Consider the following 17,785-nt stretch of genomic DNA (forward strand, 5'->3'; position numbering starts at 1 on the left):
AATTTAAAATAATGGTATTCTATTATATTCTTTAACCCTCTGGAGCCATATTGATTATATTTATTATGGATGGATGCATTTTTAGGGGTTTCAAAACAGGCCCCCATTCATTACCATTATAAAGCTTGGTAGAGCCAGGATATTTTTAAAAAATATCTCTGATTGTGTTTGTCTGAAAGAAGATAGAATATGTTCATTACCTGTCTAGCGATGTATGTTTTTGCTGAAATATAATTAAATAATGGTTTGTATTTAAAAAAAAAAACATATATCGCGTGAATTAAGTGCATTGAGTTGGCTCACATGATTTATGTTCATTGCTTCAAGGGAACATAGCGAGCATTGATGCTTCATGTTTTTCACGGTGCATTGTAGGACTTTTTAGGGAGTGAACATTTCAGTGCCCTGGAAGGAGGTTGGGACCAGAAGGGATACAGCCATGGCCAGATTGTCCTACTGGGCATGCGCACATCAATATTGTGTCATTTTTGTCACACTGAAAAACAATTAATTGCTGTATTTGCATTATTGTAAGGGTAGGTTTAGGGTTGGGGTGGGTGTCGACGTTAATAAAACACAAATTTAATTTATTGTTATTTTATTTTGCGTCACTTCCGGCCATAGCTGTATCCCTTCTAGCCACAACCCTGGAAGGATTCTGCGATTGAGACAGCCCTGAAGTAGGGAACTGATTGAGACCCACCTAAACTGAAACGCAGCTGAACTAAACACATGCAAACCCCACACAAAACCGAAAGAGATGATCCCTTACATAAATATAATAATATAAAACTAATATAAAGTAACTTATAAATTGCATTCTATTCTTTTAGATGTTCCTGAAAGAAATTCTTGGGTCACTTGTTAGAATCTTGCTAAATAAGGCAGATGTAAGCTTAACATATGTAAACGTATATGTAACAGCACTTTTTTTTTTTTTAAGGAAATGTAAAAATGTTTTCTTGTCCTCTTTTACTTTATCTGTAACTTCATCTTTTGTAGTTCCGTCCTTGCTCATGCAAAGCTGTTAGGGCAGCAAGCGGAAGGTGATGATGGCTTGAATCCTTCACCAGGCATTGTGGGTAAAGGAGACACACACTTCTGTGCGGTGTGTCATGACCACGCCTCTGGGTATCACTATGGTGTCTGGTCATGTGAGGGGTGCAAGGCTTTCTTCAAACGGAGCATTCAAGGTAATACTCATGGTCAAATGAGTGTGACAAATACATGCTCTTCAGAAGTTTGCTTTTCTGAAATGCTATGGTAATCAGTGGAAAGTTTCAGACTTTTTGAGTATTTTTTTCCACAAATCCTTAAATACTGTACATGTTCTGTACACATATTTCTCCGGATATGTCAGGGTCAGTGCACTGTGTTCCCCCATAAGGACTTAAAACAAGTTTGTTATGACCTTTCAATCAATAGACACTACTCAAAAGGCCATATATGAAAAAAACACATAAGAATGAATCTCAGTCAAAACCACATTTTTTTTATTCTTTAAAGGACACACACTCTTATCATGGATTACATTCATTCCAGGAAAAATGTATTCCCTGGTCAGTTTGATTTGATAAAAATTGATTAGAGAGGAATATTTTGTAATTTATGTTTTACAAACATAAAAAAAAATCAAATTAATATGATAACTAAAGTTATCAAAGTCTACGTATGTGATTAGTTAAATGATTAAATGCTTTTAACTTTGTACTTTGACAGTATTTTATTCTGTTCAGTGTGAGTTCTAATTAATTATTCTGAGATATTTCAAGATTATATTTAATCATGTTCAATTATTAGTGTTTTTAAAGATGATCTTTTCATTGCTGTTAGATAACGGCAGAAGTATATACAGTGCCCTCTGTAAGTATTGGAACAGTAAATACAAAATTGCTCTGTTAGCTGTCAAGACATCTATAAATATGATTAAAAGATTAATATGAGGCAGAAGTACAGAATGTCACATTTTATTATTGGCTGTTTCAACACAAAAATGTTTCACCAACTAAGAAGTACAACACTTTTAGAGCTTCATCCCTCTGCCTAATGTGAGCAGTATTGGGATGGTTTAACTTAAAGCAAATGTAAAAGTATAAAAACTAATATTTAATTGTAAATCCCTTGCAAGCAATCACAGGAGCGAGTCTGTGACCCATAGACATCAACAGACTCTTGGTTTCACACTTTAAAATGCTTTTCCAGGCCTTTAATACAGCCATTTTCAACGGTTGCTTGTTTTGAGGAGTTTCTGCCTTTAGTCTCCTCAGCTGCTGAAATGCTTGTTATATATATATATATATATATATATATATATATATTTTTTTTTTTTTTTTTTTTTTTCCACTCTTTTTCCACTCAGCCATTTGCTAAAATCATTTAAGTTATTTTTTTCCCTCATTAATGTACACACAGCACCCCATATTGACAGAAAAACACAGAATTGTTGACATTTTTGCATTTATTAAAAAAGAAAAACTGAAATATCACATGGTCCTAAGTATTCAGACCCTTTGCTCAGTATTTAGTAGAAGCACCCTTTTGATCTAATACAGCCATGAGTCTTTTTGGGAAAGATGCAACAAGTTTTTCACACCTGAATTTGGGGATCCTCTGCCATTCCTCCTTGCAGATCCTCTCCAGTTCTGTTAGGTTGGATGGTAAACGTTGGTGGACAGCCATTTTTAGGTCTCTCCAGAGATGCTCAATTGGGTTTAAGTCAGGGCTCTGGCTGGGCCATTCAAGAACAGTCACGGAGTTGTTGTGAAGCCACTCCTTCGTTATTTTAGCTGTGTGCTTAGGGTCATTGTCTTGTTGGAAGGTAAACCTTCGGCCCAGTCTGAGGTCCTGAGCACTCTGGAGAAGGTTTTCGTCCAGGATATCCCTGTACTTGGCCGCATTCATCTTTCCCTCGATTGCAACCAGTCGTCCTGTCCCTACAGCTGAAAAACACCCCCACAGCATGATGGTGCCACCACCATGCTTCACTGTTGGGACTGTATTGAACAGGTGATGAGCAGTGCCTGGTTTTCTCCATACATACCGTTTAGAATTAAGGCCAAAAAGTTCTATCTTGGTCTCATCAGACCAGAGAATCTTATTTCTCACCATCTTGGAGTCCTTCAGGTGTTTTTTTAGCAAACTCCATGCGGGCTTTCGTGTGTCTTGCACTGAGGAGAGGCTTCTGTCGGGCCACTCTGCCATAAAGCCCCAACTGGTGGAGGGCTGCAGTGATGGTTGACTTTCTACAACTTTCTCCCATCTCCCGACTGCATCTCTGGAGCTCAGCCACAGTGATCTTTGGGTTCTTCTTTACCTCTCTCACCAAGGCTCTTCTCCCCCTATAGCTCAGTTTGGCCGGACGGCCAGCTCCATTCCATTTAAGGATTATGGAGGCCACTGTGCTCTTAGGAACCTTAAGTACAGCAGAATTTTTTTTAACCTTGTCCAGATCTGTGCCTTGCCACAATTCTGTCTCTGAGCTCTTCAGGCAGTTCCTTTGACCTCATGATTCTCATTTGTTCTGACATGCACTGTGAGCTGTAAAGTCTTATATAGACAGGTGTGTGGCTTTCCTAATCAAGTCCAATCAGTATAATCAAACACAGCTGGACTCAAATGAAGGTGTAGAACCATCTCAAGGATGATCAGAAGAAATGGACAGCACCTGAGTTAAATATATGAGTGTCACAGCAAAGGGTCTGAATACTTAGGACCATGTGATATTTCAGTTTTTCTTTTTTAATAAATCTGCAAAAATGTCAACAATTCTGTGTTTTTCTGTCAAAATGGGGTGCTGTGTGTACATTAATGAGGAAAAAAAATGAACTTAAATGATTTTAGCAAATGGCTGCAATATAACAAAGAGTGAAAAATTTAAGGGGGTCTGAATACTTTCCGTACCCACTGTATATATAGTCATAACCATTGTATGTGTGTCACAGACACGTCAGGTTCCAACCTCCAATCACAACGCACGCCATCACCAGAGTACTGATCACCGCCACCTGCCCCTCATCACTTCACTCATCAACAGCACTATAAAACCCACACGCACACAGCACTCCACGTCCGGTCTCGTTCGCATATACCATATATTATGCTTACCTCAAGGACTCCTCTTCGTATACTCACCTGTCTCCAGCGTGTCTCCTTCCCTCTGTGTGCCTCGTCTGCTGTGTGGGTGTGTGCCAGTCAGCTCCTCAGTTCTCCAGCGATCTCTTCTGTGCTCCAGCAATCCCCAAGCTCCAACATACATCTACCTGCAAAGAGAAAGGACAGTAACTATTCCTCATACTACCTGCTCAAACTGCTATTCAACCAGTTCACTCACCTGTGTGTGTTCACCTGCTCTACTGTGGTCAAATAAACATCCATTACCTGTTACATCTGTGTCTGTCTCCTGTATACCGTAACAGAAGACCGGACCTACACCGCAGACCCAGTATGAGCCAGCCAGACCCATTCCAGGAACTCGTGGATGCGCTTCGGCGCACATTATCCACTCATCCTCCACCGCCATCTCCAGTTACTGTCCCTTCACCTGCACCAGCGAACACCACCAACGATGTCAACAGTCCTCCTTCACTGCCGCCGTACGCCAGTCCCATGGCCAAACTGGCGCCCTTCTCAGGATCGGCGGAGGATTGCAGCGGATTCCTGCTGCAATGCACACTGGTCCTGGAGATGCAGCCACACCTGTACCCGAGTGACACCTCCAAAATAGCGTTCATTATATCTCAGCTCAGCGGCAAAGCATTAAAATGGGCCGACTCCATCTGGTCCCAGCGGGGCGCTGTAACCCAATCCTACTTGGCGTTTATTTCCCACTTCCGGGAAGTGTTCGGGAAACCGATCACGGACTCTTCAGCTGGTGAGAAACTTTATAATTGGAAACAAGGATCTCTGTCTGTTTACGACTATGCTTTGCAATTCAGAACGCTTGCAGCACTCAGCGGATGGAATGAACAAGCTTTAATAACGACTTATCACCAAGGATTGGAACCTCGGGTGCGGCTGCATCTCGCTGCATGCGAGGACTCCATCGGCCTCGAAAAGTTCATCCAGCTCTCCATTCGCTGCGCCACTCGCATGCAAGCGTGCATCCAAGAGCACCAGGACCAGTCCCTCTCCAACGTGCTCCTCTGCCGATCCGAACCCGTCAGCACCCCAGAACCAGCCCAAGTACCCATGGATGTGGAACACTCTCGTCTATCGTCTGAAGAACGCCGCCGCCGGCTGACCCTCCGTCTCTGTCTCTACTGTGGTGAACCTGGGCATGCTATTGCTGCATGCCCCACGCGATCGCCGCGACCCCTGGTGAGTGCTATTATTACTGCTACTCATAAGATGAAACCACTCACTACTGTCGTCAATCTTACTGCCGCTACTGTCTCCCTTTCAGTGGTCGCGCTCATCGACTCGGGGTCAGCCGGCAACTTCATCTCCGGAGCCATCTGTCGCCACCTTCGTCTCAAGACCACTCCGTCTCCTACCATCTACACGCTCAACTCACTAACCGGCAGACCCCTGAGCCGTAAGCGCGTCCGCACCGTGGCTGGACCAGTAACAATTCAAGTTGGTTTACTACACCGGGAAGAGGCTCATATGCTGGTTCTGGAGGACTCAACCGCTGACGTGGTTCTGGGGCGCCCCTGGTTGGAGCAGCATAACCCGATCATCTCCTGGAAAACGGGCGAAATCCTGAAGTGGGGCGACACATGCTTCTCTCGCTGTCTGGCTGAACTTCCTGTTCCACCATCTTCTTCGCCTGACCTCTCTCTCTGCGGCACGTCCATCGAAAGTCCAGTCGAACAACGCTCCGTCGACATCCCCAAGTGTTACGCCCCCTTCAGCGATTGTCTTCTGCCCGCAACGGGCTTCCAAGCTGCCTCCACACCGGCCATGGGACTGTGCCATCGACCTGCTTCCGGGTGAACCAGTGCCAAAGGGTAAGATATACCCACTTTCCATCCCGGAGGAGAAGGCCATGGAGGATTACATCAAGGAAGCCCTCGCCCAAGGTTACATCAGGCCGTCTACTTCCCCTGCTGCTTCCAGTTTTTTCTTTGTGGCTAAAAAGGACGGAGGCTTGCGGCCATGCATTGATTATCGCTCCCTCAACAAAATAACCGTCAAGTTCCGGTATCCCCTTCCTCTCGTCCCAGCGGCCCTGGAACATCTCCGTGGTGTTTACGAAGCTGGACCGACGCTCTCTCCCGTCTCCATGCTCCTGACGAACAGACCGAGGAACCAGAACCCATCATCCCGAGCTCTCTCATCGTAAGTCCTATTACCTGGTCAGAAGAGACCATTCCCTCCTCCAATGCCTCCACGAATCCTCCGCCGGGCTGTCCACCCGGCTTGCTCTACATTCCACGGACACGACGCACTCCCACCATTCACTCGGCTCACACGTCACTTGGCACTGGTCACCCGGGGGTCAATGAAACCCTCTCGTTGCTTAAAGAACGCTTCTGGTGGCCAGGGATGGCTTCGGATGTCAGAAGGTACGTGCAGGGCTGTAGGGAGTGTGCCATCTCCAAATCTCCTCGTCATCTGCCAGCTGGGAAACTCCTTCCGCTGCCCGTTCCAGATCGCCCATGGTCACACCTAGGAGTGGATTTCATTACTGATCTCCCTGTCTCAGACGGAAATACCACCATCCTAGTTGTTGTGGACCGCTTCTCCAAATCGTGCCGTCTAATCCCACTTCCCACTACCTACTGCCATGGAGACCGCCGAAATTCTCTTCAACCAAGTCTTCAGATACTTTGGAATACCAGAGGACATTGTCTCCGACCGAGGACCCCAATTCATATCCAGGGTATGGAAGTCGTTCTACTCCCTCCTAGGTGTGGCCGTTAGCCTGACATCCGGATACCACCCGCAATCGAACGGGCAGACGGAAAGGAAGGTGCAGGAGATCGGCCGCTTCCTCCGTACCTTCTGTCATGACCACCAGGACTCTTGGAACCAGTTCCTGGGTTGGGCCGAGTACGCCCAAAACTCCCTCCGACAGTCAACTACAGGACTCACACCGTTCCAGTGCGTACTCGGCTACCAACCCCCACTGTTCCCCTGGGATGGGGAACCCTCTAACGTTCCGGCAGTGGATTACTGGTTCCGAGAGAGCGAGAGGGTCTGGGACTCAGCACACCATCAACTGCAACGAGCCCTGCGCAGACGCAGGATGGTAGCCGACCTCCGACGTTCCAACACCCCTGTCTTCCAGCCTGGTCAGATGGTTTGGCTATCCACCCGAGACATCAGACTGCGTCTGCCCTGCAGAAAGCTGAGTCCCAGGTTCATTGGCCCATTCCCAATCGTCAAGCAGGTCAACCCAGTCACCTATCAACTCCGTCTTCCACAAAGGTATCGTATACACCCCACTTTCCATGTGTCACTTCTGAAAGCTCACCACCCTTCTGTTCTTCCCACAGGACCTGACGTGGCTCCCGCCGAACCCCCCCTTCCACTCATCCTGGAGGACGGAGCTGCATATGAGGTTCGGGAGATCTTGGACTCCCGACGTCGTGGTGGTCAGTTGGAATATCTTGTGGATTGGGAAGGATACGGCCCCGAGGAGCGCTCCTGGGTCCCAAGGAACGACATCTTAGACCCCAACTTACTCCAAACATTCCATGACAGTCACCCTGAGAGACCGGCACCGCGGGGAAGAGGACGACCACCACGGCGTCGGGGTCCTCGGCCCTCTGGAGCGGGCCGTGGAGGGGGGGGTACTGTCACAGACACGTCAGGTTCCAACCTCCAATCACAACGCACGCCATCACCACAGTACTGATCACCGCCACCTGCACCTCATCACTTCACTCATCAACAGCACTATAAAACCCACACGCACACAGCACTCCACGTCCGGTCTCGTTCGCATATACCATATGTTATGCTTACCTCAAGGACTCCTCTTCGTATACTCACCTGTCTCCAGCGTGTCTCCTTCCCTCTGTGTGCCTCGTCTGCTGTGTGGGTGTGTGCCAGTCAGCTCCTCAGTTCTCCAGCGATCTCTTCTGTGCTCCAGCGATCCCCAAGCTCCAACATACATCTACCTGCAAAGAGAAAGGACAGTAACTATTCCTCATACTACCTGCTCAAACTGCTATTCAACCAGTTCACTCACCTGTGTGTGTTCACCTGCTCTACTGTGGTCAAATAAACATCCATTACCTGTTACATCTGTGTCTGTCTCCTGTATACCGTAACAATGTGTCTTTGGAAGGCTTTTGTCTTTCAAACACATTAAAATGTACAAATTCACATCATTTCATATTTACATGCAATGCAGGGATTTCCCCTTTTTTTTTTTTTTTTTTTTTTTTTTTTTTTTTTTGTCAGCAGAAGATTGTAAGTTAATAAGTTATTAATACCAATAATAAAATTGTCAATGATAATAATACATAATAGAATTAAGTTCATGGTTCTCTGATGTCGTTTTTCTTTTTCTTTGTATTTTTATATCAATATGGTACAAGATTATCCTATTCAAATCAATATGATAAATGAGTTTGGTCTAAAAGTAATCAAAAAAGTAGTCTGATTACATTATCTTAAATGTGTAATGTAATGGATTACATTACTAACTGCAGTTTTTGTCATGTAATTTGGTTACTGATTACAATTTTTAAATCTACCCAGCACTGCCGATATGTTACTTGGTACTGACATTCATATTCTGTTTTGTTTGCTTTAACTTAAAAAAAAAATTAATCATGCTAAAATATATAATTTATATCAGCCCTAATAATAATATTATCTTACGCAACAGAGTGAGATAACATTAATAAGATGAATCCAAGTTGTCCAATGTGGATTTGTTGTCCAACCTCCCCCAAAAGGATGTGAGTTTGATTATTACATTTTTTTATTCTCCCAATCTTCTTCAGGACACAATGATTATATTTGTCCAGCCACCAACCAGTGCACCATTGACAAGAGCCGACGCAAGAGCTGCCAGGCCTGTCGACTCCGCAAGTGCTATGAAATGGGCATGATGAAGTGTGGTAGGCAGCCGCCTATCCCTTTTCTGTGTGTAGCCACATATTTATTACTCAGAAAGAAAGATATCATACTTTAAACATTGAACATACTTTTTTATTTAGAAATACATCACAATATAGAAGTGAAGTGGGATGTGAATACTGTTTCATGATGATTTTGTCTGGTGTTCAGACACAGTATTTGTTTACCCATTTTTCTGCACAAAGTCATTAATAAAAATGGAATTCATACTGGAAAATGTCATATAACGTGCATTGCATATATGTTTTCTAAAAAGATGTTTTGAACAGTGTGTGCTGCGCTGAGTGTGCGCTTTTGATGCATGTGTGTAATTGTGTGTGTGAACAGGTGTGAGGCGGGAACGCTGCAGTTACCGTGGTGCTCGTCATCGCCGTGACCCCCAGATCAGAGACAGCTCGGGCGGGGCGTTAGGGGTCAGAGGTTGTTCCCAGAATCATTTAGAAGTTCCTCTCAATCCCACTCATCACCTCTTCCCTTCAGGGGGCAGAGCTGAGGGGCATGGCCTGAGCTTCTCCCCTGAGCAGTTGGTGAACTGTATTCTGGAGGCAGAACCTCCTCAGATTTGCCTGAGAGTGCCAATGAAGAAGCCGTACACAGAGGCCAGCATGATGATGTCACTCACCAGCCTCGCTGACAAGGAACTAGTGCTCATGATCAGCTGGGCCAAGAAGATACCAGGTGTGTGTGTGTGCTTGTGTAAATATCTGAAATATTCCTCTGAATTGTAAGTTGTCTTTAAATGTTCTATAAAGGTCAAGGGTTCACAGCAGATTTAATTTCTTGTCATTTCTGAAAGGTTAATGGGGCTGTCATGCTCCAGAAATGACAAAAAGCATCATAAAAATTATAACTTTGAGTGAGTGTATCTGAATGTGCACTGACCTCCAGCATTTGAAGGGCAGCAGGTGTGTGTAGGAGTGTTCTCGATGGCGTTTGTGTGTTTGTATGGAGTCAAATTAATGCCTTAAAGTTTTGCACAAAAATAAAGTTTTGCAAAACAAAAAAAAGAATTGAGCAATAAAAAAATGTTTTGCAAACAAAAATAAAGAATTGCAAAGGAAAAATAAAGTATTGAGCAGAAAAAAAAAGTTTTGCAAATAAAAATAATAAATTGCAAAATAAAATAACGTAGTGCAAAAATAAAAATATAATCAATTACAAAAATCAATGACAGCTGTAATCCTATTTTATCTTTGCCACATATTTTTCATGCTCAAACCTACTAAATCATTTGCAACACTCATTTTATTCTGCGTTTCAGTCAAGCGTGCGCTCACGATACCGGTTTTCCTTTGCGCTGCACTTTTCTGTGTGGTTCTCTTTATGGCACTGGTTTGACGTGGGGGTGGAGTCAAGAAACAGGGGCACGCCCCCGCGAAACACGTCATCGGCAGGAGACGCAGATCGGAACAGAACAGATCAAGCATAGAGACAGAGCGCATTTATTATAATCTGAAAACCACGCCCACCGGGGGAAAAACAATCCGACCGTCTCCAGGCTGCCTTCTTGTCTTTTCTGACTCATTACAAAAAACAGAACAATGCCTAAAAGGTGCTGTGTGACAAGGTGTACAGCTAACAAGCTAAAAAACTCAGAAATAAGTATTTATAAGCTGTCGACCCCAAAAAACGAATGTTTAAGGACACAAAAGTGGATACAGGCAGTGAGACAGAGCGCAACGGGTCATATTACTATAAGAAATGCATTGGAGGGGGTCGTAATCGGCGACAGCATATGCTAAACAAACAAACAAAAACAAACCATTCATTATTTTTAACCATGTCAAAGAATTATTTCACCTGTCGCCGATTACGTTCCCCTCCAATGCATTTCGCGGAGGCGTGCCCCCGTTTCTTGACTCCACCCCCACGTCAAACCAGTGCCATAAAGAGATCCGCACAGAAAAGTGCAGCGCAAAAGAAAACCAGTATCGTGAGCGCACGCTTGACTGAAACGCAGAATAAAATGAGCGTTGCAAATGATTTAGTAGGTTTGAGCATGAAAAATATGTGGCAAAGATAAAATAGGATTACAGGTGTCATTGATTTTTGTAATTGATCATATTTTAATTTTTGCACTACTTTATTTTATTTTGCAATTTATTATTTTTGTTTGCAAAACTTATTTTTTTCTGCCCAATACTTTATTTTTCCTTTGCAATTCTTTATTTTTGTTTGCAAAACATTTTTTTATTGCTCAATTCTTTTTTGTGTTTTGCAAAACTTTATTTTTGTGCAAAACTTTAAGGCATTAATTTGACTCCATATGTTTGTTACTCCTCTCACAGGTTTTGTGGAGCTGACACTTTCAGATCAGGTGCATCTATTGGAATGCTGCTGGCTGGATATTCTGATGTTGGGATTGATGTGGAGATCTGTGGATCACCCCGGGAAACTCATCTTCTCACCTGACCTCAAACTGAACAGGTAAAACCACCCAGTGACATAGGAAAACGGCTCCTTCCACAGCACAAATGACACTGCAGTGTATGTTGGAATTGAGGGAAAACCTCAAAATTCCATGGAAATATCTACCTCTGATTTCACCGTTCGAAGCTGTTTTCCTAAGCGGCTAAGAGTGGCGGCTTGATGGCTTGCATCACATTACCCACATCACTTTCGCTACACACATCCATTCATACATTGATCCCTGTAGCATTTGTGCTGTCAGTGTAAAGAACTGTTTAGATTAGAAATGTTTGAAAACTGAAGGCGTCCTCCATCAGTAGGAGAAATCGTCTCATATCTTGCTTGATGGTAACATTTGAAAAACATTGGTGTTTAGTGGATTTATTCATCGACCTTTAGATAATTTGCTATTGTGTGTGTCCAGTGAACACAGTGCTTGTGTTTGCACACATTGTGTGTGACATGCACAAATGTTGTTGTTGAAGTTCATTAATTAAGAAAACTGAATGCAGAAAGATTACACCTTGTTTGTCATGATCTGTTTTCACTGCAAAAATGCTTAGTATGCTTACTATCTAAGTAAATATTTCTTGATTTAAGAATGTTGTGTACTGGAAAACAAGACAAAAATAATGAGGAAGAAAATCATTTTTTACAGTGTTTGTCTGGTTTGCGTGTGTGTATGTGTGCATGTTTATTCATTTGTGTCTCTGTGGAATTGAATAATCCTCTTCCTTAGTGATTATCTCTAGGGTCTTAACAAACCTTGGTGTGTTCTCATAACACAAGCTTAGTTTGTACTATTCATTTCTCGCACATAGTTGTGTAGGTGTGTATGCGAAAGTGTGTGAGACAGTGTGTGCTTCCTTTGTCTTTCACCTGACACTGTAAGGTCATCTGTATTCATTCAAAACAAGCTGTATGTTAAGTGCCCCATTATGCTTTTTTGAATTGTACCTTTCATGCAGTATGTAATCAATCTGCACCACTGTTTGTGAATGTAAAATGTCTGCAAAGTGTTAAAGATCAAAGTGCATGACAAATATTATATATATATATGTATGTGTGTGTGTGTGTGTATATATGTGTGTGTATATATATGTATATATATATATATATATATATATATATATATACACACACACTGCTCAAAAAAATTAAAGGAAACACTGAAAACATCAGATCTCAATGGGGAAAAATATGCTGGATTTCTATACTGATATGGACTGGGTAATGTGTTAGGAATGAAAGGATGCCACATCGTTTGATGGAAATGAAAATTATCAACCTACAGAAAACTGAATTCAAAGACACTCCGAAAACCAAAGTGAAAAAATGATGCAGCAGGCTTGTCCATTTTGCTGAAATTTCATTGCAACAACTCAAAATGGTACTCAGTAGTTTGTATGGCCCCCACGTGCTTGTATGCATGCCTGACAACGTAGGGGCACGTTCATAATGAGACGACTGATGGTGTCCTGGGGTATTTCCTCCAGGATCTGGACCAGGGCATCACTGAGCTCATAGACAGTCTGAGGTGCAACCTGGTGGCGTCGGATGGACCGAAACATTATGTCCCAGAGGTGTTCTATTGGATTTAGGTCAGGCGAGTGTGGGGGCATCCTTCAGGAACTGCCTGCATACTCTCGCCACATGAGGCCGGGCATTGTCGTGCACCAGGAGGAACCCAGGACCCATTGCACCAGCGTAGGGTCTGACAATGGATCCAAGGGTTTCATCCCGATACCACGGTGCCATTGTATAGCCTGTAAAGGTCTGTGCGTCCCTCCATGAATATGCCTCCCCAGACTATCACTGACCCACCACCAAACCGGTCATGCTGAGCGATGTTACAGGCAGCATAATGTTCTCAACGGCTTCTCCAGACCCTTTCACATCTGTCACATGTGCTCAGCTTGAACCTGCTCTCATCTGTGAAAAGCACAGGGTGCCAGTGGTGGACCTGCCAATTCTGGTGTTCAATGGCAAATGCCAATCGAGCTCCATGGTGCCCGGGAGTGAGCACAGGGCCCACTAGAGGACATCGGGCCCTCAGGCCATCAACATGAAGTCTGTTTCTGATTGTTTGGTCAGAGACATTCACACCAGTGGCCTGCTGGAAGTCATTTTGTAGGGCTCTGGCAGTGCTCATCCTGTTCCTCCTTGCACAAAGGAGTAGATGCCGGTCCTGCTGATGGGTTAATGACTTTCTACGGCCCTGTCCAGCTATCCTAGAGTAACTGCTTGTCTCCTGGAATCTCCTCCATGCTCTTGAGACTGTGCTGGGAGACACAGCAAACCTTCTGGCAATGGCACATATTGATGTGCCACCCTGAAGGAGTTGGACTGCCTGTGCAACCTCTGTAGGGTCCAGGTATCGCCTCATGCCACCAGTAGTGACACTGACACTAGCCAAATGAAAAACAGTCAGAAAAGATGAGTAGGGAAAAAAAATGTCAGTGGCCTCCACCTGTAAAACCATTCCTGTTTTGGGGATCGTCTCATTGTTGCCCATCTAGTGCGACTGTTGTTAATTTCATTACACACACACACACACACACACACACACACACACACACACACGCATATATATATATATTTTCCTGTGGCTCCAGAGTAATTAATCACATGACATTTACAGCTCAGGTGATTGGCCTTTTCTCCTATATCTCTATTTCAGACTCTCTTTCTCTCTACTTCTTTTAGGGATGAATGGAATTGTGTTGAAGGCATCATGGAGATCTTTGACATGCTGCTGGCCACCACCTCCAGATTCAGAGAACTGAAGCTTCAGAGGGAGGAATATGTCTGTCTCAAAGCCATGATCCTTCTCAACTCCAGTATGACACTACTCTGATTGTGTGTGTGTACGTTATTGTGTGAGAGGAAAATTCTATACCATAAAATGCTCCGCCCTCCGCCCTCTAAAGCCTACTCTTATTACATGAATTGCTAAGGCCTCTAAATGATCAACATGATCAAGACATTGCTGAAAAACTTCTTGTACACAATCTTCTACATGCCTTCTGTACTACAGATATTTTAGTATCATTATAAAAATGTCCATCTTCAGTTTTTGGTAGTTGTGTCTTTTTGAAGTCTTTACTGATTTTATAAAATAAACGTAAATATAACTTTTCTATTTTTTATAATATTTCAATAGGAATATTTACTGGACTGAAGCAACTTAGGTCTACTTGATTATACATGCATATGTTAAAATCTATGTATCCAATAAGATGCAACAGGCTTGGAACAGGATTGCATTGCATTATATGTTTTGCCCCCACAATTAAAATAATAGAGCTTTGATGATAAAATTAAACATTAAATATCATCTTACTAAGGCGTATTTGGGAGATATAGAGTGACAACTGATATTTGTATGCATTTCATGTAAGTAATCTAAATTGATTTACGTATATTTCAAGACATCAGAATTTCATCTCTACTTTTCAGCCTAATGACAGCAAATGCACCAAATTGCATATTTTTGCTCAGTTTGGGCCTCTGTATAAAATTGAGGTGTTTTTTCCTCAAGTGTGAGCTCACTACAGTATATCATAATATATGAGCCATAAAAGGCTGATGTATCAAATATATGATTAAAAACATAAAACACATTTTTGTTATATTTTGTCTAATGGTAAAATCAACTGTTCCATAAAAAAAAAAAAAAAGGATTTTTCTAAATATTATTTCATATGTGGTTATTATAGCAGCAGTCTGATCACTGACCCTGTGAATAGATTGTGTCTAGATGGTAACCTTTGTTAAGTGAAATTATCACAAAATTTACTATTCTCTTTAACCGCATTAGATCTCATCCTGTGTTGTGCTTATTAACAGATAACTGTTCAAGCTTGTCACAGACCCCTGAAGATGTGGAGAGCCGTGGGAAGGTTCTGAGGCTGCTGGACTCTGTAACTGACGCTCTGGTTTGGAGCATCTCCAGAATGGGCTTGTCCTCTCAGCAGCAGTCCATCCGGCTCGCCCATCTGCTGATGCTGCTCTCACACATTCGTCACCTCAGGTACCACTGCAGACTGTTTGTAATCTCACTGAAACTTCCCTGTCATCTGTCAGTTTGCTCTTCTTGTTTTACTGTTCTCTTCTCTTGCCGTCCATAGCAACAAAGGCATTGAGCATCTGTCAAGCATGAAGAGAAAAAACGTGGTTCTGCTGTACGATCTTCTGCTGGAGATGCTGGACGCCAACACCTCCCAGAGCAGCCGGATGCTGGTGACTCACACAGAAGCCTCTCTCCGGTCAGACTCACAACAGACCCTCCACACATCCAGACCGCAGCCTGCACTGAGAGAGAGCGACCAGGAGACCCGGCACAGTCCACAGTGAGTGGATACATGCATCGGCAGGCACGCGTGTTGAATTGTGTCATTTCTGGTAGTACAGAAATCATAATTTGTGAAGAATCCATCCATCCATAGCACATCAGTAACAAATAACCAAAAGTTAATTCACCTGAAACAGTAGTTCTTTACTAAAAGGACGATTCTTTACAGCTCAAATAACACCTTTTTATACAGATTAAGTTCATGTACCTGTTAAAGTCCCCCTGTGGTCAAAATCAAGTTTTTTATGTTGCTTATATGTCTATTTGGTGTTTTTAACATGCTTTAAAGGTGCCCTAGAATTAAAAATTGAATTTACCTTGGCATAGTTGAATAACAAGAGTTCAGTACATGGAAATGACTCATTTGTTTAAAAGACCTCCGAAAAACAGGCAAATCTCTACATATCTCGCGATCATTAATATGTATGACCCCAATATTTGCATATGCCAGCTCATGTTCAAGGCATTACACAAGGGCAGCCAGTATTAACATCTCGATCTGTGCACAGCTGAATCATCAGACTAGGTAAGCAAGCAAGGACAATAGTGAAAAATGGCAGATGGAGCGATAATAACTGACATGATCCATGATAACATGACATTTTTAGTGATATTTGTAAATTGTCTTTCTAAATGTTTTGTTAGCATGTTGCTAATGTACTGTTAAATGTGGTTAAAGTTACCATTGTTTCTTACTGTATTCACGGAGACAAGACTGTCGTTATTTTCATTTTTAAACACTTGCAGTCTATATAATTCATAAACACAACTTCATTCTTCATAAATCTCTCCAACAGTGTGTAATGTTAGCTTTAGCCACGGAGCACTATCAAACTCATTCAGAATCAAATGTAAACATTCAAATAAACACTGTACTTACGCGATTAGACATGCTGCATGACAAACACTTTGTAAAGATCCATTTTGAGGGTTATATTAGCTGTGTGAACTTTGTTTATGCTGTTTAAGGCAAGCACGAGCTCCAGGGGCGGAGAGCACAAGAATTTAAAGGGGCCGTAGCCTGAATCGGCGCATATTTAATAATGCTCCAAATTAGGCAAAGAAAAATCTATGGGGTATTTTGAGCTGAAACTTCACAGACACATTCAGGGGACACCTTAGACTTATGTTACATGTTTTAAAAAGACGTTCTACGGCACCTTTAAGACAAACCATGTGCAAATTCATCAGTCAACACCATTGCTGAGAATTTTCTGTTTAAAACTGCAGTGATCTAAAGACAGTTTCAAAAATGCGGTTTGAAATCGCTGGTGTTTCTGACGTCACAAACTACCTCTACGTCAACGTGCCGGCTGGCTTTAGCATATCATTAACTGACCATGCAAGGGAGTCTCAAAAGAAGGTTATCCCGGTAAGTTTTTCTGTTGATATGAAAAATTGTGTAGATTTAGCAATATGGCGGGTGCGATGCATATTACGATGTTACGATGAATGAACTAAGTTGTTCAAAACGTTTCTAAGGATACTGACAGTTGAAGGCAGCTGTCTGACTCGTGAATGGGAACATGGTTTGCGTAACATTAGCAACACATTAATAGCTGTTTGATAATGTAGTCAAGCAAAATGCTAATCATATTAATTACCGTTATGTGTAAAAAGCGATACCATTGTGCAGTGTTTACCTCAGTAAGTTGACCGAGTGGAGCTCGTCTGAGCTCATGAGTGGAGGCGGGGCTAATTATCATATTCACAGAACCGTGTATTAAATGAGGCAAGGGTGTAGAGTTACATTCAAGCTATTTTAAGGCATTAATAATTTTTTTCACAGGAAAAAAAACATTTAAATATGTAATTTTGGTGAGTTTTAAGGGATAAAATTGTTTACTACAGAGGGACTTTAAAATATACTACCATTCGAAAGTTTGTGGTTAGATTTTTTTTTTTTATGAAAGAAATTAATACTTTAATTCAGCAAGGATGCATTAAATTGATCAAAAGTGATATTCACAAAGACATTCTCATGGT

At 42.5% G+C, this 17,785-nt stretch overlaps 1 protein-coding gene across 1 annotated transcript in view; it reads left to right on the plus strand.

Moving 5' to 3' along the window:
* Positions 1-17,785, plus strand: part of esr2b (estrogen receptor 2b) — a 31,897-nt gene that overhangs the window by 12,744 nt on the left and 1,368 nt on the right. The window contains 7 exon segments of the mRNA XM_048205699.1: positions 1,003-1,193; positions 8,901-9,017; positions 9,364-9,714; positions 11,325-11,463; positions 14,152-14,285; positions 15,295-15,478; positions 15,576-15,797. Of these exon segments, the coding sequence (XP_048061656.1) occupies positions 1,003-1,193; positions 8,901-9,017; positions 9,364-9,714; positions 11,325-11,463; positions 14,152-14,285; positions 15,295-15,478; positions 15,576-15,797 (1,338 nt within the window).

This window comes from Megalobrama amblycephala, linkage group LG10, assembly GCF_018812025.1.
Source record: "Megalobrama amblycephala isolate DHTTF-2021 linkage group LG10, ASM1881202v1, whole genome shotgun sequence".
Classification (NCBI taxonomy): Eukaryota; Metazoa; Chordata; class Actinopteri; order Cypriniformes; family Xenocyprididae; genus Megalobrama; species Megalobrama amblycephala.